We start from the raw sequence: 18,044 nt of genomic DNA, 5'->3' as shown, positions 1-18,044 counted from the left end.
TATTTTCTATGCAACTGTGATTAAACATCTGTTCATGTTTGAGCAATGAACCATTTGTATTTCTCTGTGAACTGCCTGCTCCTATTCTTTGCCCCTTTATCTATTGGGTTATTCATTTTTTCATATCGATTTATAAGAACTTAGCATATTAAGGAAAATAGCCCTTTTATGTCCTGTGTTTCTAAAATATCTCCCCCAGCTTGCCACTTATAAAACTTTTGACTTTGTGGTATGTTCTGTTGCACATAAATTTTAATTTTTTATTAGTCCAAGTTATTATTACTGGTAGGTATCACGCTTAAAAAGATTACCCTCCTCCAAGATGATCTTTTAAATCATCTCAAGTACTTTTAAGATTCATTTCATACTTAAAACCTTTGAATTAATTTTGTTACAGGAAAGCAGGACCCAGGTTTTTTTGTCAAAATGACTAGCCAGTTGTTCCAATAAAAAGAACCCACACGTACCCCACTAACCTGAATTTCCTTGTACTTAAGTCAACTTCTGGGCACTCCATTGTGTCTCATTGATCTTTTCCTTTGCTACACCAAACTCTTTATTTTATATTTGGAGACTGTTCTCCCCCCCTTTTCAGGATTTACCTGGCTATCCCCCATGTTTACTTTCCCCAAATAACTGAATGTGTCAGTTAAAGAATAAACCCTGTTGACATTTTGTGACTGCGTTGCATTTAGATTGGGAAATGTAACAGAACCCAACATCTCTGCAAGATTGCCTTTGAATCTGAGAACAAGGTGTGTCTGCAATAATTTGAATCTTTTACATCCTTCGCAGGATTACCGAGTCTGTGAGCCAAGGGTGTAGACACCCATCCTTACCCCCAGGGCAGGACCCAGGTCGCACCTCTGGGGTCCACTCAGCCAAGGCTCCAGGCAGCTCCCACACCCTTCTTCTCTGCAGCATGTGACCCTGTGACTCATGCCAAACCCTACCTCAGATCCACCGAGATGGTTACTAATCGCCCAGAGAGTGTGGCGAACACGACACCGTCCTTGTGCTTAAGGACAAGCAATAATGATGTCATCTTCCGTGTAGAACTGAACGGGTGGTTTATAGGCACTTAAAAGCAGCCAGACCTTGGGCAAGTTGCATGATCTGCGGTCCCTTTCCTCCTCCCTTGCCTGTAAAATGTGAATCTACCTGGCGGGGAGTGACAGAACGAAGGGGACACCTACGTTCCTTGGCTGAACCTCGGAGCAGGCCCACCTCTTCAGGGACCAGACTCCGAGCCCTGAGTGAGCTTCTCCTTCCTGCCGCTCCCACCACGCCCACCTGCACCCCACCCACCAAGGATACCTGCCTAGCCTACGGGTTGGAGGCGCAACCGTCACCAAGCCAACACCCCGCCCCGCGCCCCCCACCCGCCTTTCCCAAGCCAGAATCACACGTCAAAGATGTGTATTGTTCTACAGACACTTCTGAAAAGAGATCTAATTGAGAAAATATACAAGGCATTTAAGAGTTTCATCTCCAGTGAGCACCGAAGTCTGACTGGAGGCGTCGGAGCCCTCCTCTTCAGGGGCTCAGGGCTGAGAAGGTTAGCACATCGAATCATCAGTAAAAACATGCAAAAGTGAGAAGGAAACGGAAAATAACGCTGTGTTCCCCCAAAGCAGAGGGGGACGGAATTTCAGAACAAGGAGGCAGGGTGTACAAGTACCAGGTGGCTCTCCCTCCCCTCCCCCGGTTTTCCTCTCAAACGGCCCCGAGCTGGAGAAAGCGGGGAGCCCCGCCCACTGGGCAGGACCCACGGCGCATCGCTGCTCAGTGCTCAGCCCGCAGGGCTGGCCGTGGACAGGAAGAGATCCCCCCACTTCTGCCCTGTTCCTTCGCTGGCTGTGTCCGCGGGGACCCCGCTTGTGCTCCTGGGGGGCCAGGGCCCCCAGCCCTGGCTCCTTCCTTCTTTGGTTCCACCCGGAGATTGTTGTGCTTGACGGATTCATCCCACCCCGCAAACCCCAGGCTCCCACCGGTGGGCTGAAGGCACTGACAGGAGTCCTGGGGAGACCCCCAGGACAGCCACCTTCCCTTGTGCTCTGGGCGGGTCCACCCCTGGGTACGTTCCCTCCAGCCTCAGCTCAGGCCCGGGGGTCAGGACAGGGGAGCAAGTGTGCTGTGCACGGAAAAAGCCTCTCAGGCCTTTCCCAGCTGTGCAGACGTTCCTGAACCCCCCTCCACCCCCCTGCCCCCAGCCCGCCCCTCGCCAGAGCCCCAGCATGCCTGGCCCTTCCCTCCAGTCCTCCCCCTTGGGCTGCCACTGCAGCTGTGGGCCAGGCCCCCGGGGACCTGACCTCAAGATGGTGGTCACAGAAACCATCTTGGGGCGCCCCCTCCATCCCCCAGACCCAGGAGGGCAGCAGAGGGTGAGGCCTTGAGAGGTTACAGCTCTGGTACAGGGAGGCGGGCAGGGCTGGAGAGAAACGGGAAGACACGTCACATCTATGGAAAGGCGTCCAAAGTACAAGCTAAGCGAGGGGAAGGGCCAGAGTGGCCAGAAGAGAAAATGGAAGAGGGCAGGGGCGGGGCCTGGAGGGAGGGGCGGGGCTTCACGCCACCCCGCAGATGAGCGTCTCCACCACGAAGGTGTTCTCGAAGTGGCGGATGGCGTTACAGTTCTTGGCCCCTCGCTTGTTGATCCCTGGGAGAGAACAGAGAAATCCCAGTGAGGCCTGTGTGCTTGCCTAGAACTGGCTGGGCCACAAAGGCCACCAGCCTCAGAGCCTGAGCAGGGCCTCAGGACCCGGGCTGGGGAGGAGGAGGCCCAGGAAGCGAAACCCAGCTTCACCCAGAGGCAGCGCAGTAAAGCGGCATGAGCTCGAAAGCTGGAGTCAGACCTCCCAGCTCTGCCACCTTCTTGCTGTGTGACCTCAGGGGTGTTTCTTAACCTCTCTGTGCCTCCGTTTCCTCATCTTTAAAAGGGGCGGCAAGCATAATGATGACAAGGATGAGGACGATGATAACTTACACTCTCTTAGGAGGACGTAAAGAGTGTAAAGCAGTGCCTGGCACAGAGTAAGTGCTCATTAGCTGCTATTACTGCTGCTACAGTCTGAGCTCTCTGACAGCTGGTCTTCAGCTACGGGGCCAGGCACTGCCAGAGGGTGGCCGTGGTTTGGAGCTCAGGGCAGGGGCCAAGGTGGGTGGAGTCAGCCACTCACGCCTCCGGGTGGCCCTGCGCCGCAGCCGGTAGGTGTCCTTCCCGCTGCACAGGTGGTAGATGAAGGAGCCCAGGGCCTCCTTGTCACTGACGTGCTCCGTGACCACCATCTCCTCCTGGATGATGTACGTCTGCGGGAGGTAGGTCCCCCTCTGCAAAGGGAGCGGCCCCAGCACTGGGTCAGTACCAGGGCTCGCCGCTCTCGGTCCCCGACTGCCCACTGCCCTCGCCTCCCTCCTTCTGCACTTGAGCCCCCAGCGCCTGCAGTGCCCATCCAACACGCCCACCCCCTCATCCAGAGGCCGCACGGCGCGCCTTTCTGACGTCCCCAGGCACTTCCTGCACCTGCACCTGCACTGCCGTGAGTCACGTGTGTGCTAGTCTGGTCTCCCACCCTAGGGGGAGCGCCCCTCGGGGGCATGGCCCCCATCTCCTCCCTGCACTGCTGACACGGGGCGACGTGGGGCATGGCCATGAACACTAAGGAAGCTGGTCTTGGGGTTCTTCCCAAGTGAGGGAGGCAGAAGGGGGAGGCTGGGGCAGAAAGGAGAGGTGTTGACTCTGAATGTGGGAGAAGGGAGCTGGAGGCGGGGGGACCAACCTGGGGTGCTGGGCCCAGCTGACAGCAACGCCCAGGCCCCCCATCCTTCCCTTGTCTCATGGAGCGGGGGCAAGGGAGGGACAAGATGCTGCCGGGGCCCCGCTCACCTTCACGTTCATGAGGAGCTCCCAGAAGTTGCGAGGGGGCAGCACGATGGTGGTGTTGAGCTCAATGACATAGCACTTGTCCAGGGAGATGTCGTGATAGGCAGTGAGACCCTGAACAGGAAGAGGGGGCCGCGTCAGTCTCCGCAGGCGAGGGACTGGCCCCGGCGGGCTGTACGAGGCACGAACCCCACCGCGCCCACCGCGCCCGTGACGCACCCAGATTCCTCAGCACCGGGGCGGGGCCCCCTTCTCCCGCTCCTCTCCTAGCCTGTGTTTGTAGCAGGTTCCACTCACTAGATGAAAACACTATTAAATGCTTCGGTCGTGACAAGGATTCTTCTTGGGGGTATACAGCTGAGGTTCGAATTTCAGGGCAACGTCCCACCTGTGCCTTTCACCAAAGCTGGGAGGTCCCGCCACCCCTATGGACAGCCTGGACCCCCAGCGAGAGATGCTCCTCCCAGCGCCGTGTGCTGCATCTCGGTAAGATGTCAACACGGAAATAGCTCAGTAAAAAGGAACACTGGCCTCGCCCGTTACAGCCAGCAGCTGTCAGGTGGCCAAGGAGAAAATCAACCATGACTAGTTCACATTCAGTGACAACCGCATGACGTATATGATAAAAGCGGTCTCTTTAAATCCCTGATTGACCTAAACCATAGATATCTACTCCATGGTTTATATGACACGGTATGTACTCCAAGTTTGTACAAGGGGCGTGGGCATTCTCCTTTCACACCTGTTCCTCCTTGTGGCGCCCCCCTCACCGCCCCCGCCCCGGTCCCGGTCCCTGGCCGGCCTCACCCGCGGGAAGTCGCCTCACCCGCTGGAAGTCGTGGATGATGTCTGCGGGGTCACCGCCCCCAAACTGGGGCACCGGCACGTTGATGCGCTCGTAGTTCTCCTCGAGGTAGATCTTTACGTCCTCCTCCAGCTCCATGCGAGTGCGGACCTGGGAGGACAGGGAGTCCTCGTAGAGGACGCCACAGTGGAAGAAGTTGTCTCGGGCCAGCTGAGCAAGGCGGGGGTGCGGGGGGAGGGAGGGAGGGAGAGAGAGAGAGGGGGAGAGAGAGAGAGAGAGAGAGAGTGAGTCTGGTCACACAGCGCCCTCCGTGAGACCACTGCTGCCTGCCGAACCACTCCCGGCTCTGAAGGCCTGGGGAGGCAGGGAGGATGGGTCTGTGACACCCATTTCACAGATGGAGAAACTAAGAAACATGGGGAGTCAGGGAGGGTGAGCTGGGTCTGCCAGTTCCTAGGAGGATGACCTCTCTGGGCCTCAGTTTCCCCATCTGTAAAACAAGGTGACCCCTCAGGCCCCTTCTGGCCTCCGAGTCCATGAGTCTATGGCTGGGAAATGGGGCAGACCAGTGGGGGGACAGACACCTGAGAAAGAGCCTGGGGTCGGAGGGGTGTCCTCAGGGGCAAACAGGGGGACTCTGGATTGGACAGGCTGGGCCCTGCAGGGTGCCACCCTCCGCCACCACCAAGTGGTGCTCTCCCGCCCTTCTTGCCCCCTTTGCGAGGCCCTGCAGACCTTGGAGGGCACGGGAGGAAGGGGTAGGAGCTGAGAGGCAGCCCTGTTATCAGATTCTGGTGGCACCGTGTCCAACCTCAAGCAAGGACCCTCCACCTTCCCTGGATCCTGTGCTTCCTGAGAAACCTACACAAACACGGTGTCCCCTATCTGAGGGGCACGCCTAATCACTCCATCAGTAAGGGAAGGGAGGCAGCCTGGCATGACTGAGGCTACGTGACTGACCGGTGGACCGCGGGCCCCTCCTGCTTCTCCAGGGGCTCCTGCAGGTCCGGCCCATGATGGGCAGACACGCTTTTCTCTGTTTTAGCGTAAGCTGTCCCAGAAGGATGAATCATCACACGTGAATCATACGGTTCCAGGGCGTAGACCCAGAGGCTGCTCTGAGGTTCCCCTACTCCCTGGGAATTGGGGTGGGGTGAGGAACCCCAAGAGGGCATGAGGGGGGCTGGGATCAGAGGGGAGGTCCAGGGCAGGGCCACAGCCGCAACATGAAAAGTCCCCAGAAAGTGAGAACCAGGAACAGGTGGGGAAGCAGGCCGTGGACGGAGGGCAGCTGAGGTTTCCAGGGTAAGGTCACATGGACTGCAAACTCCTCAGTCATTTCCACCGTAGAAAAACTGGATGACAACAAAGTCAAAGCCCAGTGCTTGAGGGTGGGAAGAGGTCACTTGGGTCATAAATGACTGGCAATTCCCAACCTTTTTGTCACCGAGATTCCCCATTCGTTATGTTTATGGTTATTCTATTAGGCAACCTTTCATTTAACTACTTTCAGTTCTGAGAGCTTGGTGGCCCTGCCTCCCTCCCCAGGCCTGGGCTGATCGCAAGGTTGCTGTGACCACGACCAGTTCTTTGGCCCAGCTTCGTGCACAGATTGGTTGTGTGAGCAGATAACCAGGGCGTGATCGTAGGTGGAGGTGACCGTCTATAAGCCACCCTCCACCCTTCACGGTTTATAGCCCAAATGTCCACACGTGGAACGTAAGTCCTTAGAGCAAGACCCATGGGCACAGGGGCTGGGCTCTGAAGGGACCGCAGAGTTCCAATTTCTGTTGCACCTGAGTTTCTGGTGCTAATGCCCTGGGGTGACGCTGTGGGAAGGGGCCGTGGGCCTCACAGCCCAGATTCCGATCCCGGCTCCCCCATCACCGACTGTGCTCCTGGGAGAGCTCCCTGTCAGCCTCAGATGCATCCAAAGAGATAGGTAAGGACACTCCTCCGGAGCCCGTGGCAGTCAGAGGACGGGGACCCGGTCCTGTCTCCTGGACCAAGACCAGGGAGGAGAAGGATGCAGGTCTTCTGGGCTTGCCTGGGCACCCCTCCCACCTAGGGGTCATGTCCAGGGCTTCCTGCTGCCCTCTCCTCACAGCCCCGAGCACCTGGCTCTGCGCCGTTCACAGTGCCCGCTCCTGCCAGCTCCCACCCACCGCAAACACTCGCCCTTCCCTCTCTGAAACGCCACTCTTTCTCCAAGGCCCCGCCTCCCTCCGCCCCGCCTCACCTGAGCGAGGAAGAAGTATCTGTAGATGTAGACAGAGGCGAACACGAGGCCCACGAGCAGCACGACCGTGCCCATCGACAGGTAGCACAAGCCGCCCACAGAGCTCCCCTTCTTGCAGCGGTGGAAGGGGGGCCGCTCCTCCTGGGGACAGCAGTGCAGGGTCAGCCCCGTGGTGGTCCCGCACCCCTGGGAACGCCCGCCACCCCTTTCCGGAAGTGAGACCTCACGCTGCTGGCTGGGAAGGAGGCTTGGAGCAAAGGGAGGGGGGGACAACGCTCAGGACACACAGAGCATTGTCTCTGGAAGGAAAGGAAAGCATTACCAGGACCCCCGGCTGTTCCCATCTAAAGAGAAACAGAGCCCCACCTTGGACCCACGGGGACTAAGCAAGCATGTTTTGAACCACCCACGCCATTAGTCCCCTTCGTTATGCCACTTGTGACCACAGTAGATTCTTTCGAACGTAGAGAGGGGAGAGGCACAGACGTGGCCTTGGTGACTGAGCCAGGCCCAGGAACCTGTAGGAGCTGGAGTCACTGGGCGGGCGGGAGCCGCTGCTCTGGGCAGTGGGGACCAAGGAAGGCTTTTGAGGTAGGAAGTGACAAGATGCACCTGAAAGCTGGAGTGCCCAGAGGGACCCGAATGGGGACAGCGGGGGTGGGGAGCCTGCTGGGCTCTTCCGCGGAAGCTGCGGCGGGAAACGATGGCTGACCAGTGGGGACAGGGCCCTGGGAGGCCCACGGGGTCTGTGCACGCAAGCGCGCGCCCTCCAGCAGCCCTGGGCAGATGTCAGCCTGCCGGGGCGGCGATGGCATCACACGGGCACTGGTGTCGAGCAGGCTGTCAGGAGCAGGGCCCGCAGGGTGAAGTCTGGAGGCTTCCGGAAGCCTCTGCCAGGAGGGAAACGTGGCTGCCGGCAGGGAGGCCAGGACAGGAGGTTCCTGGAAAAACCCTCTCTGGGGAGCCAGGCTCAGGTTCGGGACGGCAGCTGCAGGACTGCCAAGAAGCAGCAAGCCAAGCTGACCCAACTCCAGTCCACACACGTCTGGGCCAGTGGATGGAGGTGTGTGTAAAACTCAGCAGCCCCGCTTTCCCTGGAGCACTGGACTGAGAATCTCCTGACTCAGGCTCTTCCCAGCTGTGTGACCTCGGCCGTCGCTTGTCTTTATGCCCTTCCTCGCTGGCACCCCTGCCCTAACCCGGGCCTCCTTCACACTGGAGATGTTGCAAAAGCCCCAGGCCTGGCTCTGCCTCTGGGATCCATCATTCAGTCCCTCCTCCACGGTGTCCGGATGCAGCCGGGTGAGGGTAGAGGCCAGTGCCCCCGCCAACCTCAAGGAGCTGTGGCAGAGGTGGGGGGCAGGCGGGGAGCCTGGACCTTCTCACTCCGGCTCCGCCGCTAACCGTCTGCTTAGCCCTCTGCGGCTGCTTCCACTCTTCCTTCATCCTGCTTAGCGGGAGGTCGGGCAGTGGGGACATGGTTCAGGTCCAAGTTACCCAGGACAGGCCTTTATTCTCAGGGCACACAGGGGGCCCAGGCTGGTAGGGGTGGGGTGCAGAGCCTGCTGTGCTTGGGGCACGTGGGGGTGTGGGACCTTGGCCTCAAGGAGCAGAGGCGCATGCCGTCAGAGTGGGTGACGCCTCCCTGCTTGGAGCCCTCCTCTCTCCCCACACCCTTCCCTCAGGAAAAGGGTAGAAAATGCCTGAAAGACACACCCCGCCCCCCATCACGAGGCACATGTATCACCAGGCCAGTGGCCCGCAGCCTCCAGCACCATGGGATGGAGACACAGGATGGAGAGGTGACCCGGCCCATCCCATACCCCCTCACAGGCTGGACCATCTGCAGGCCTGGGGCCTCTCCCCACCCTGGCCCCGCTGCAGGGGTGCTGCGATCAAAACCGGAGAAGCATCTGCTGAGACCACCCCCCTGGCTGGCATCTCCTCGGCATGCTGGGGCTCCCTGGGGGCAATAACCAAGGTCACTAGCACACTTGGGTGGCCACTGCCCACAGGGCCTCCAGGGACAGCTGCCAGTGGGAGAGGGTGGGGGACTGCAAGCGTTTTGACTTTCCAGCGGGCTCCCGGGATCAGCCCAGGACGGGGCGACCCGATGACCAAGCTCTGCCAGCGTCTTGCAGGAACAAGCCACCCAGGGGCTCCAGCCATCCTCAGTGGGTCGTAAGGAAAGGTGGGTGACGCAGAAGAAAGGCCAGGCGCCACACCCACTGGGAATCCTGCCCTGGGGGCACAACATTTGTATTCAGCGAGACCAGTGGGGCTGCAGGGACCCGGAGGCCCCCAGCAGCGGCTGCGATCCGTGCGTGGGAGCATCCCAGCCTGCTGACCCTCCAACCCTCTGCTGGTCCTCCTGTGAAATGTGAGCAGACTCTTTCTGACAGGGTTTTGTTGGGATTAAAGGAGACAGAGACCCTGAAAGCCCTTTGTAAAGGATAAAGTGTTAGATAAAAATAGCAGATCTTTATCAGCTAAAGCTCTCCTTTTTTTTTTTTGAGGGCCACCACCAGCCAGCTGTCGAGGCTGCACAGTGGCCATGCTTTGCTCCTGCGTTTGCTCGTTCGGGAAAACCAGAGACGCAAAAGCAAGCTTATGAGAATCGCTTTTAAAAAAACCAGAAAACAAAAAAAAAGTCAATAGGCTACAAAGCAAGAGCCCGAGGGCCAGCTCCACAATTGAAGCTCACAGACAAGGCGAGGCCTACCAGTTTTATAGCTGCCTTTCTGCTCCCGGCTGGGTCAGGTGTTTCTATGTGCCTGGGGGAGGGGCCGGGCAGGGGGGCCAGGCTGCCCCAGGTGGGGAGGAGGAGGTCAGGGAGGACGGAGAGTGAGGAGCGGCTCCAGAGGAAAACGAGGCAAGGCTAACGTGGCTGAGGACAGTCTCCAGCCGGGTCCCCTGGATGTCACCCTGTGTCCTCACACGCCTCTGTGGGGGCCCCTGTGAAGGCTGGGGATGCCCCCCTTTCCCAGAGCAGTGGACAGTGGCTTCCTATCCTGCTCCTACTGACACCTCTAGGGCACACCCACGGCTCAGGCCCTGCTCCCCTCCCTACCCGACACCCCTCCGCCTGGCATGCGGAGGCCAAACCCCCAGAAGCATCATGGCTGAGCAGGGGGGATGGAAGGGAAAGCAGGCCCAGAGGCTGCTGGCGTCCCGGCTTCGAGACAGAGGCACTGGGACTGGGACGTAAAGCCCCACGTGGGCGGGAGGCCCCTGAATCCTGCCCTCGTTGTCAGTGCTTGAAAGGTCAGCCCTCAGAGGCCTCTGGGAAGCCTGTAGGCAGCCTGGGCTGGAACCTGGGGCCTCACCCCTTAGGATCCTGGGGGGCTTCCAGAAAGTAGAAAAATACTGTTTCCATGGCAACTGGGCTTCCTGAGCCACAGGCCTCGCTGTGCACTCGTGTGGGGCACGTGGGCCACATGTCCGGGGACCCGAGGGGGGCCCAGGCCTCGGCCTGCCTGTTTCACGGAGCCTGCGGTGGAGCTCCTTCAATGATTAGGCGAAGCCAGGGCCCAAAGAGTCAGGGGGAACTCAGCCAACTTAAGCATTAGCTCAGAAGACCCGCAGGGCTCACGGACAGAGCTCCCCAGCTACCTTCCCTCGGTAAGGATGTCGAAATTAACTGCAAGCAGATTAACTACAGTTGCAGGCTGCTCGGAGGAGGCTAGCAGGGAGCTAGAAATGCAGCTACAGCAGCCCCGGGCAGGCGGCTGGGGGCGGGTCTCGCCTCACCTCCCCAGCGCCAGTGCCCCCTCCTCAGCATCTTCCTTTCCCAGGCTGCAGACCACAAAGGCAAGGGCACCAGAGAGCGAGACAGACAGACAAGCCTAGCAGGGGTTGGGGGGCTGGGCCTCTGCCCACCGAGCACGCAGAGCTGTACTCAGACGTACAGACATCAGCTGGGTAAATGCGGACAAGGCATCGTGAACCTGTCATCAGGGAAACCCACTCCTGCCCTGTGACCCACTGGTGCCCACGGTGCAGGCCGTGTGAGGAGGAAGGGCGTGGACCCCGAGACACTCTCCGCAGCGCTCTGCTCTGCGCTGCTTGGCTGGGCCAGGCAGATTCCCTCTTCTGTTCTGTTCCTGACAGTCAAGGTGAGACCCCAGAGAACAAAGGCTGGGGAGGACGAGAAGCAGAGCTGCGGCTGGAAGGGCTCTCCTGGGGGAGACACAGCTCAGAGACACTGCAGGGGCTGCGCCTCGCTGCTCTTACCATAAACATTTTTTTTATGGGAAGAGAAACTCATCCTCTGTGGCAATCTGCTGACAGCCTTGAAACATGCAAGGATGGGCCACGGGGAGAACAGAGAAGAGAGGGAAATGAGAGAGAAAGCAGAAAAGCCACTATGGCACAAGTCCAGACGCCACAGCCCCTCAGGGAAGGCCCAGGGCAGGCGGGCAAAGGGCAGGACTGCCCATTCACCAAGGTCCTCTTGGCCCAGGCCGCAGGGCTGGCGGGGATGGGGCACTGGGGCAGGACCCTCCCCCAACCACTCCAGGAGACTCAGCTCCCTCCTGCCGAGGACCTGAGGCCAGGACAAGGAAAGTGAAATCTGATCCCCAGGTATGCGGGCTGGGGGAGGGGGTGACACAGGGGCCATTAATCAAAAGCAAAAGCCAAGGAGAAAATTACAGCGCTGAGACGACTGTATTGAACATGTTTCTCTCCTCTTGCAGGCCCCCAGGCCCGACTGTTCACGAGTCTCTACATGCCCACACCTGGCTGTGTGTGTGTGTGTGTGTGTGTGTGTGTGTGTGTGTGCTCGCGTGCGCACACATGGGGGAGCAAAGACACAGGCAGATGGTGGGGAGAGGGGAACTGGGCTGAGAGGCCCAGGGCAGGCCAGGGGGCCTCCAAAGGGGAAGAATGACCCGGCCAGAGCGTACTAAGAGGGGGTGCTTCCCGTGCAGCCCACTTTCCAGGCTGGCTTGCTGCCAGCTGCCCATCAGCGCAGCATTATCCGGGAGGCAAGCACCACGTGGGGAGGGTGGGCAGCTGGAGGCGCAGCTGGGCCCTCACACCCATCCCTTCCTGGCCCACCGAGGCACTTCCTTCCAGCGGCACGTCTGGGGACAAAATCCTCCTTGTTTCAGTTTTCACTCAGAAGCAGGGGGAGGCCCAGTGTGAGAGTGCTCCAGTCGCCCTACCCTGGCCCCTGGGGCCTGCACACAGGTTGAAATTTTATTAGGACAGCTAGAGGGTGGGTCATTGGTGAAAGGCACTCGTGAACTCATCTGTTCATCGAGTGGTCCTTCCAGGGCTTTAAATCTTATTTTCGAGTCCAGTTCAGTAACCAAGGAGGGTTCCAGGGTCACCCCCAGCCAGAACAGACCTTCTGATAAGCTTTCCTGTGGCAGGCCCAGCAGCACGGGACAAACCCAAATGCCCTGTGTTGATGAAGCAGCTCCTGGGGCCTCCCAGTCTGCCTGCCCCGGGCTGATGCTGTCCTGGGCTACTGTGAATGCCGGGCGCCTGCCGAGCTTACTGGGCGAGGTACGAGGCAAGAATGGGGGGGCTTGCTCTACGTCGGGCACTGGATGTGGGGGAAACGTACCCACTGGCCAGGCGAGGCCACAAGAGGCTCACAGAAGTGAACTCTCTTCCCAAGGCTCCGATTCCACCAGGCGACTGGCAGAGCCAACATGCGACACCCAAAAGCCTCCCCTGATCCCCTGAGGGCCAGTGAGCTGTGAAAGTTTACTAATAAGCAGATCTGTCCTAAAGGGGCTGGGATTTTAATCCTCCTCCTGGGGCCCCATCGCTCCCCCTTGCCAATTAAGAGAGCCAGGGGACCCTACCCAACTAACAAGGTCTGGGGGGGAGGCACACTCAGCAGGCTCGAAGCCAATGAAAACGGCACAGGGAAAATGTTGATATTTCCATTTCACGCTGGATGAGGGGGAAGAGAGGACGCTTGACTTTGGAGCCAGAAGCTGGATGTCAGTTACCGCCAAGGCGATGCTGGCATCTGCCATCCCGCCTGACACCATCAGCAGGCTGCTGCCAGAGAATGTGCCACTCCTGTGAAATTCGGCAGACCTTGGGATGGAGTTTGAAATCCATCCTTCCACTGTCTGGCTGGTCCTCCCTCCTGCCCGAATCCTACAGCTTTTGGAGGCAGGGTCCAGTTTTCCAGGCCTCAGCTGGGTGCCCGGCCCTGGGAGTAGCAGCTGGGAGAAGACAGGGGTGAGTGTGCTGCCTTGGGCTCCCAGCCCTGCACCCTCCAGGGGCTAAGTGGAAGGGAGGAAGGAGGTTTAAAGGGCCTCCTGCAAACTTTTAAAGCTGCAGGCCACGCCTTCAGCTATGAAGTGTCCCCCCATCTAAGCATCAGAAGAAGATGGAGCTGCTCTGGTGGGGGCTGCAGAGCACCCCCTCCCCCCGCAAACCCAGCCCCGGGGGTCACTGATGCTGCAGCGACCACACCAGGGCAGGGGAGCGTGCCAAGGCTCTTCCTGGAACTCCCCACTTAGGCATCTTTGCTCTGGCTATAACACCCACCTCTGAGGACCCTCTCCTGTGTCCTCTCTTCCAGGGCACAGGTCATCCTGAAGCACCCACCCTCCCATACCCCCAAGCAAGGTTTAGTTTGAGCCATCAACTTGGGGAGGGGCCTTGGCGCTGAGGAAGACTTCCCATAAGCCAGCAACGGGAAGGGGGAGGGGGGGGGGGACGGGAGCTTGGCGCGCCCCAAGAACGCCAGGAGCGACGGCCGCGTGGAAGCAGCGTAGACGCCTCTACCGAGGCACCACAGAGCCAGGCTGGACCAGCTCTCTCTCCCTCCCCTCCTTGCCCGCCACGCGTCCTGCCCCCTCTGGGCCCTCCTCCGGTCGGACTCCACGCAACTCAGACAGTTTTCCACGGCGGAAATGCCTCCTCTCCCCCAGGCCGGAGGGAAAGAGGAGGAGGGGAGGCCTCTGGAGGGGGCGGGGTGCACCGAGGCCCGCCTCCACAAAGCGCAGCCTGGGTGCTGGAGGGCACCAGGGCACCGCGGGGTGGAGGGGGTAGCCCAGTGCGCGAGGGAGCCGGGAGGGGAAAGAAGAGGGCAGGAAGGCCCAGGCGGCAGGGGGGGGGGGCGGTGGGATCAGGGCACCCAGCCTCGTAACCCCGAATCTCGAATCCCAGACGTGCGGCCAGGCGGATTCTGGTTTATCTCCATTTCACGTATCATCACTTTCTGGTCCACCAATTCAGGTGCAGACTAACAGCACATCCCTTGCCCCCAGCAGTCCCCCGTTTGGGACGCAATCAATAGTCCCGCCCCCTTCGTTGGCACCAGACCCCCTCTCCCCATTCCCCACCAATCACAACCCACCGCCCTACTTTGGGGAAACAATGTCCAACCCTCCTCCCATCCCCCACCTGGGGACTCGACCCGCGGCCCCTCCTCCATGATTGGAACCAGACACACATACCCCCACCGACATTCCTCGAACCTCTCCGGACCATCTCCCTCCCCTATTCTGGGGCCAGGCGCCTAGGGCTCGGTCCACTTTTGGAAGAGACCTTGAGCGCTTCCTCACCTGGGACCAGCGACTCGGACCCTCTCCCATTCTTCAGACTTATGCTTTCGGCTGCCGCTAAAGGCCAGGACCCAAGGCCCCTCCCCACTTTGGGATGGCTGACCCATTCCGGAATCCCACCCCAGCTCCGCTCGAGGCTCCGGGGTCCCGATGCGCCTCGTGTAGTCGCCGGAGCCGGAAAGGCGCGCTTTGACCCCCCCGCCCCCTGCCTGAGACCCCCGGTCCCTCTCACCCGAGCCGGCGTCAGCAGGATCTCAGCGGCTGGGGAGGGCGCCGGGGCCGAGGCCGAAGCCTTGTCGGCCTTGTCGGCCTTGTCGCCCTTGATACCGGCCACCGCGGGCTGGAAGCTGATCTTCACCATGGCTGCGCCGGGCCGCGCGTCTGCCCTGCAGCCTCCGGCCGTGCAGCCGCTCTCTGTGCAGCCTCTATCTGTACCGCAGCCGCTCGGCTCTCCGCAGGCACCGGAAGTTTGGATCGCGATGGGTCCTTTTCTCTATCCCCACCCCCAGCCCGCCCCGCCCCCGCCCCCGCCCCCCCCAGGGAGGGCCTTGGCGTCCTGCGCGCCTGCGCCCCCTTCCCTCCAGCTGGGCTCGCAGTGACCCCTGCCGGGCGCGCTGCTCAGACCTGGGGAAGTCTAAGGTTCCTTTAACCACTCACTCACTCACTCCATCCATCCATCCAATCAGGCATGGACTCAGTCCCCATCGCTGCTTTATCCCTTCCAGCTGCCTCTCCAAGACCAGCATCTCCAGAACATACAGTTTTTGTTAAAACTGTGTTTGCCAGGCAAATGCATCTTCTAGACAAGTTCCCCGTGCCCTCTATCCCACTTCATACCCTCCTCTTTGGAAATGCTGGAGCCCCCACTGAACCTGCTCACACCGCTCCCTCCTCCCACTTCCTTTTCCGACGCGTCCTGGGCCCTGGCAGGAGGCTTCAGGGCCAGGTGCCCAATTGCTTGCCTTTATCCTGCATCCTGCATCCATCTACACATCCTTCATTCTCCATCATCCTTTTTCCTTCATCCTTAATTCCTGCAGAACCTTCCTGGGCGTGCATGCGGAGGACACTGGGAGCACAGAAATGAAGGCAGCCCCTGATCTTTGACTCTCTTGTGTAACCTGTGGCCTCAGTTGCTGAGTGAAGGGTCCTGTTGGCCATTTCTCACCCACCCAGGTGGATTATGGCAAGTGTGATGGGAAGACCCGCAGGGCAGTGTGTCTGGAGGCTCAGTCCCCATCTTACTTGGGATGCCTTTGGGCTGCTCCACCGCGCCCTCACTTGTGACTCCTCCCACTCCCCATCAACCCAGTTGAGGAGCCAGGATTGGCCCCAGTAGGAAGGTCTCCTGGAATCAACCCCTGCAACAGTTCATTTTAAAACTAAAACCCCAAATGTGAACTTTTACATGTGTTTTACCTCTTTCCCCAAATTGAGTAGTTGAGTGCCGTTCTTAAAAAAGATCTGGTTTATTACAATTGAAAGCACTGGTTATTTAAGACTTAACGATGGTAATTAAGCCCTAGAAGGTCAGTGGAGTGGCTTACTGGAAATGCAATGGTCTCAGACAAGTGTATACCCACGACCCTCCGAGTTCTATCAGCTCCCCAGAACTTATTCATCTTATAAATGAAAGTTTGTACCCTTTGACCAACCTCGCCTTATTTCCTCCACCCCCCAGCCTGTGGTAACCACCATACTGTCTCTGGTTCTATGAGTTAGACTATTTAAGGTTCTACATACAAATGAGATCACACGTAGTATTTGTCTTTCTCTGTCTGGTTTATTTCACTTAGCATAACATCCTCCAGGTTCATCCATGTTGTCACAAACGGCAGGATTTTCTTCATTTTTACAGCTAAATAGTATTCTATTTTATATATACACACATCTTCTTTATCCAGTCATCCACCAATGGACACTTAGGTTGTTTCCATGTCTTGGCTATTGTGAATAATGCTGCAATGAACATGGGAGTGCGGATATCTTTTCAAGATACTGATTTCATTTCCTTTGGCTATATCCCCAGTAGTGGAACTGCCAGATCATATGGTAGTTCTATTTTTAATTTTTTGAGGCACCTTCATACTGTTTTCCATAATGGCTATACCTGCTAATTATATCAAAGAGAGCGTTCTGCTGAAAAAAATCAGTAGAAAGAGACAAATCTCTGGAAAATCTAATTAATAAATAAGAGAGAAAATATTAATACATTTCTACATCCTATAGAAAGAAGATGTAACTATAGACAAGGTAGATATTACAAATTATAATGTATTTTATATACAATCATATCTAATATATATATTCTGAAGTGATGATTTTATGGAAAAGTATAAATGGCCAAAACGTACTCAAGAAGTAGAAGGGGACTTCCCTGGTGGCGCAATGGTTAAGAATCCGCCTGCCAATGCAGGAGGCACGGGTTTGAGCTCTGGTCTGGTAAGATCCCACATGCTGTGGAGCAACTAAGCCTGTGAGCCACAACTACTGAGCCTGCACTCTAGAGCCCGCATACCACAACTACTGAGCCTGCATGGTGCAACTACTGAGCCTGTGCTCTAGGGCTTGTGAGCCACAGCTACTGAGCCCTCATGCCACAACTACTGAGCCCGCACCCCTAGAGCCGGTGCTCTGCAACAAGAGAAGCCACTGCAATCAGAAGCCCGTGCACCACAACAAAGAGTAGCCCCTGCTCACTGCAACTAGAGAAAGCCCGCGCACAGCAACAAAGACCCAACACAGCCAAAAATTAAAAAAAAAAGGAAGTAGAAGATCATAATGCCCTATAATAAAGGAAACTACTGGAAAAAGTTCTCAAGCAATTATCTCAAAAAATGGTTCTGAGCAGCCAGACCACTTAACTGGATAATTCTTTCCAACTAAAGCAATAGTTAATTCCACTGATGCTTTGATTAGTTTTAGATATAGATTATATCTTCTGATACAAAAATCTGACAAATAAAAGAGAAAAACATAATTTTAGTTATGAATAGAGATACAAAAATTCAGCAGTACCTCACAAGAACAGTGAAATGCCATGTAGGACTTCTCCTAAGAATAAAGACACAGATTTTGTATTTGGAAATCTATTTGGGGAGAAATTGCTTTGTAAAATAATGCTTAAAAGTAATAGTTATTCAAACTTGAAAAGCAGAGAAAAGCATAAAGAAACAAAACAATTATTATGACAAAACCCACAATAACCACTGTTAGTGTTCTGTTATTTTTTCTCCAATATTTTTTACTCTCTGTGTGTATGTTTGTGCTGTGTTTTTTTTACAAAACTGGAACCACATTTTGTGTGTATGCCTGTGTGTGTGTGTGTGTGTGTGTGTGTTCTCAACTGAGGGCAATTTTGACCCTCAGGGAACACTTAGCAATGTTTGGTGACATTTTCGGTTGTCACAGTGGGGGAGGAGGAGGGGGCAGGGTAGGTGCTACCAGCCTCTAGTGGGCAGAGAAGCAAGAGATACAGCTGAACATCCTTTAATGAACAAGACAAAAAATTATCCAGTGTAAAATGTCAGTAGTGCCAAGGTCAAGAAACCCTGATTAATATCCTGTCGTTTTTCT

The 18,044-nt window shown here is 57.1% G+C and overlaps 1 protein-coding gene and 1 long non-coding RNA gene across 3 annotated transcripts; one reads left to right on the top strand and one right to left on the bottom strand.

The window, feature by feature from the left end:
• Positions 1-1,420: 1,420 nt before the first annotated feature.
• On the bottom strand, positions 1,421-14,947 carry ITM2C (integral membrane protein 2C). 2 transcript variants are annotated; one of them, XM_082464769.1, is made up of 6 exons: positions 14,701-14,946; positions 6,928-7,068; positions 4,710-4,898; positions 3,887-3,997; positions 3,180-3,330; positions 1,421-2,659 (listed from the first exon to the last, which is right to left on the bottom strand). In XM_082464769.1, exons 1-6 carry the CDS (start codon positions 14,827-14,829, stop codon positions 2,568-2,570), a joined length of 813 nt encoding a protein of 270 aa, XP_082320895.1. In that variant the 5' UTR covers positions 14,830-14,946; the 3' UTR covers positions 1,421-2,567. The 2 variants fall into 2 exon arrangements, with proteins under 2 accessions (XP_082320895.1, XP_082320896.1); XM_082464770.1 differs by lacking the exon at positions 6,928-7,068 and having other exon boundaries at positions 14,701-14,947.
• On the top strand, positions 7,075-16,115 carry LOC309662293. The gene is made up of 2 exons (XR_014264619.1): positions 7,075-13,134; positions 15,509-16,115. It is a non-coding gene; the product is annotated as an uncharacterized lncRNA (long non-coding RNA).
• The last annotated feature ends 1,929 nt before the right edge of the window (positions 16,116-18,044 follow it).

The sequence above is a fragment of the Balaenoptera physalus genome (assembly GCF_965194825.1).
Source record: "Balaenoptera physalus genome assembly, chromosome: 6".
NCBI lineage: Eukaryota > Metazoa > Chordata > Mammalia > Artiodactyla > Balaenopteridae > Balaenoptera > Balaenoptera physalus.
Note: the sequence above shows the minus strand (reverse complement) of the source record. Positions and strands in the feature narration are given on the sequence as shown.

What these genes read in the sequence shown, in the direction of transcription:
- ITM2C (XM_082464769.1), bottom strand. Translation starts at nt 14,829, where the DNA reads ATGGTGAAGATCAGCTTCCAGCCCGCGGTGGCCGGTATCAAGGGCGAC. An exon ending in GATACTTCTTCCTCGCTCAG is followed by an intron (nt 4,899 to 6,927) that starts GTGAGGCGGGGC and finishes CGCCTTGCTCAG; the next exon opens with CTGGCCCGAGACAACTTCTT. An exon ending in TCATCCACGACTTCCAGCGG is followed by an intron (nt 3,998 to 4,709) that starts GTGAGGCGACTT and finishes CTTCCTGTTCAG; the next exon opens with GGTCTCACTGCCTATCACGA.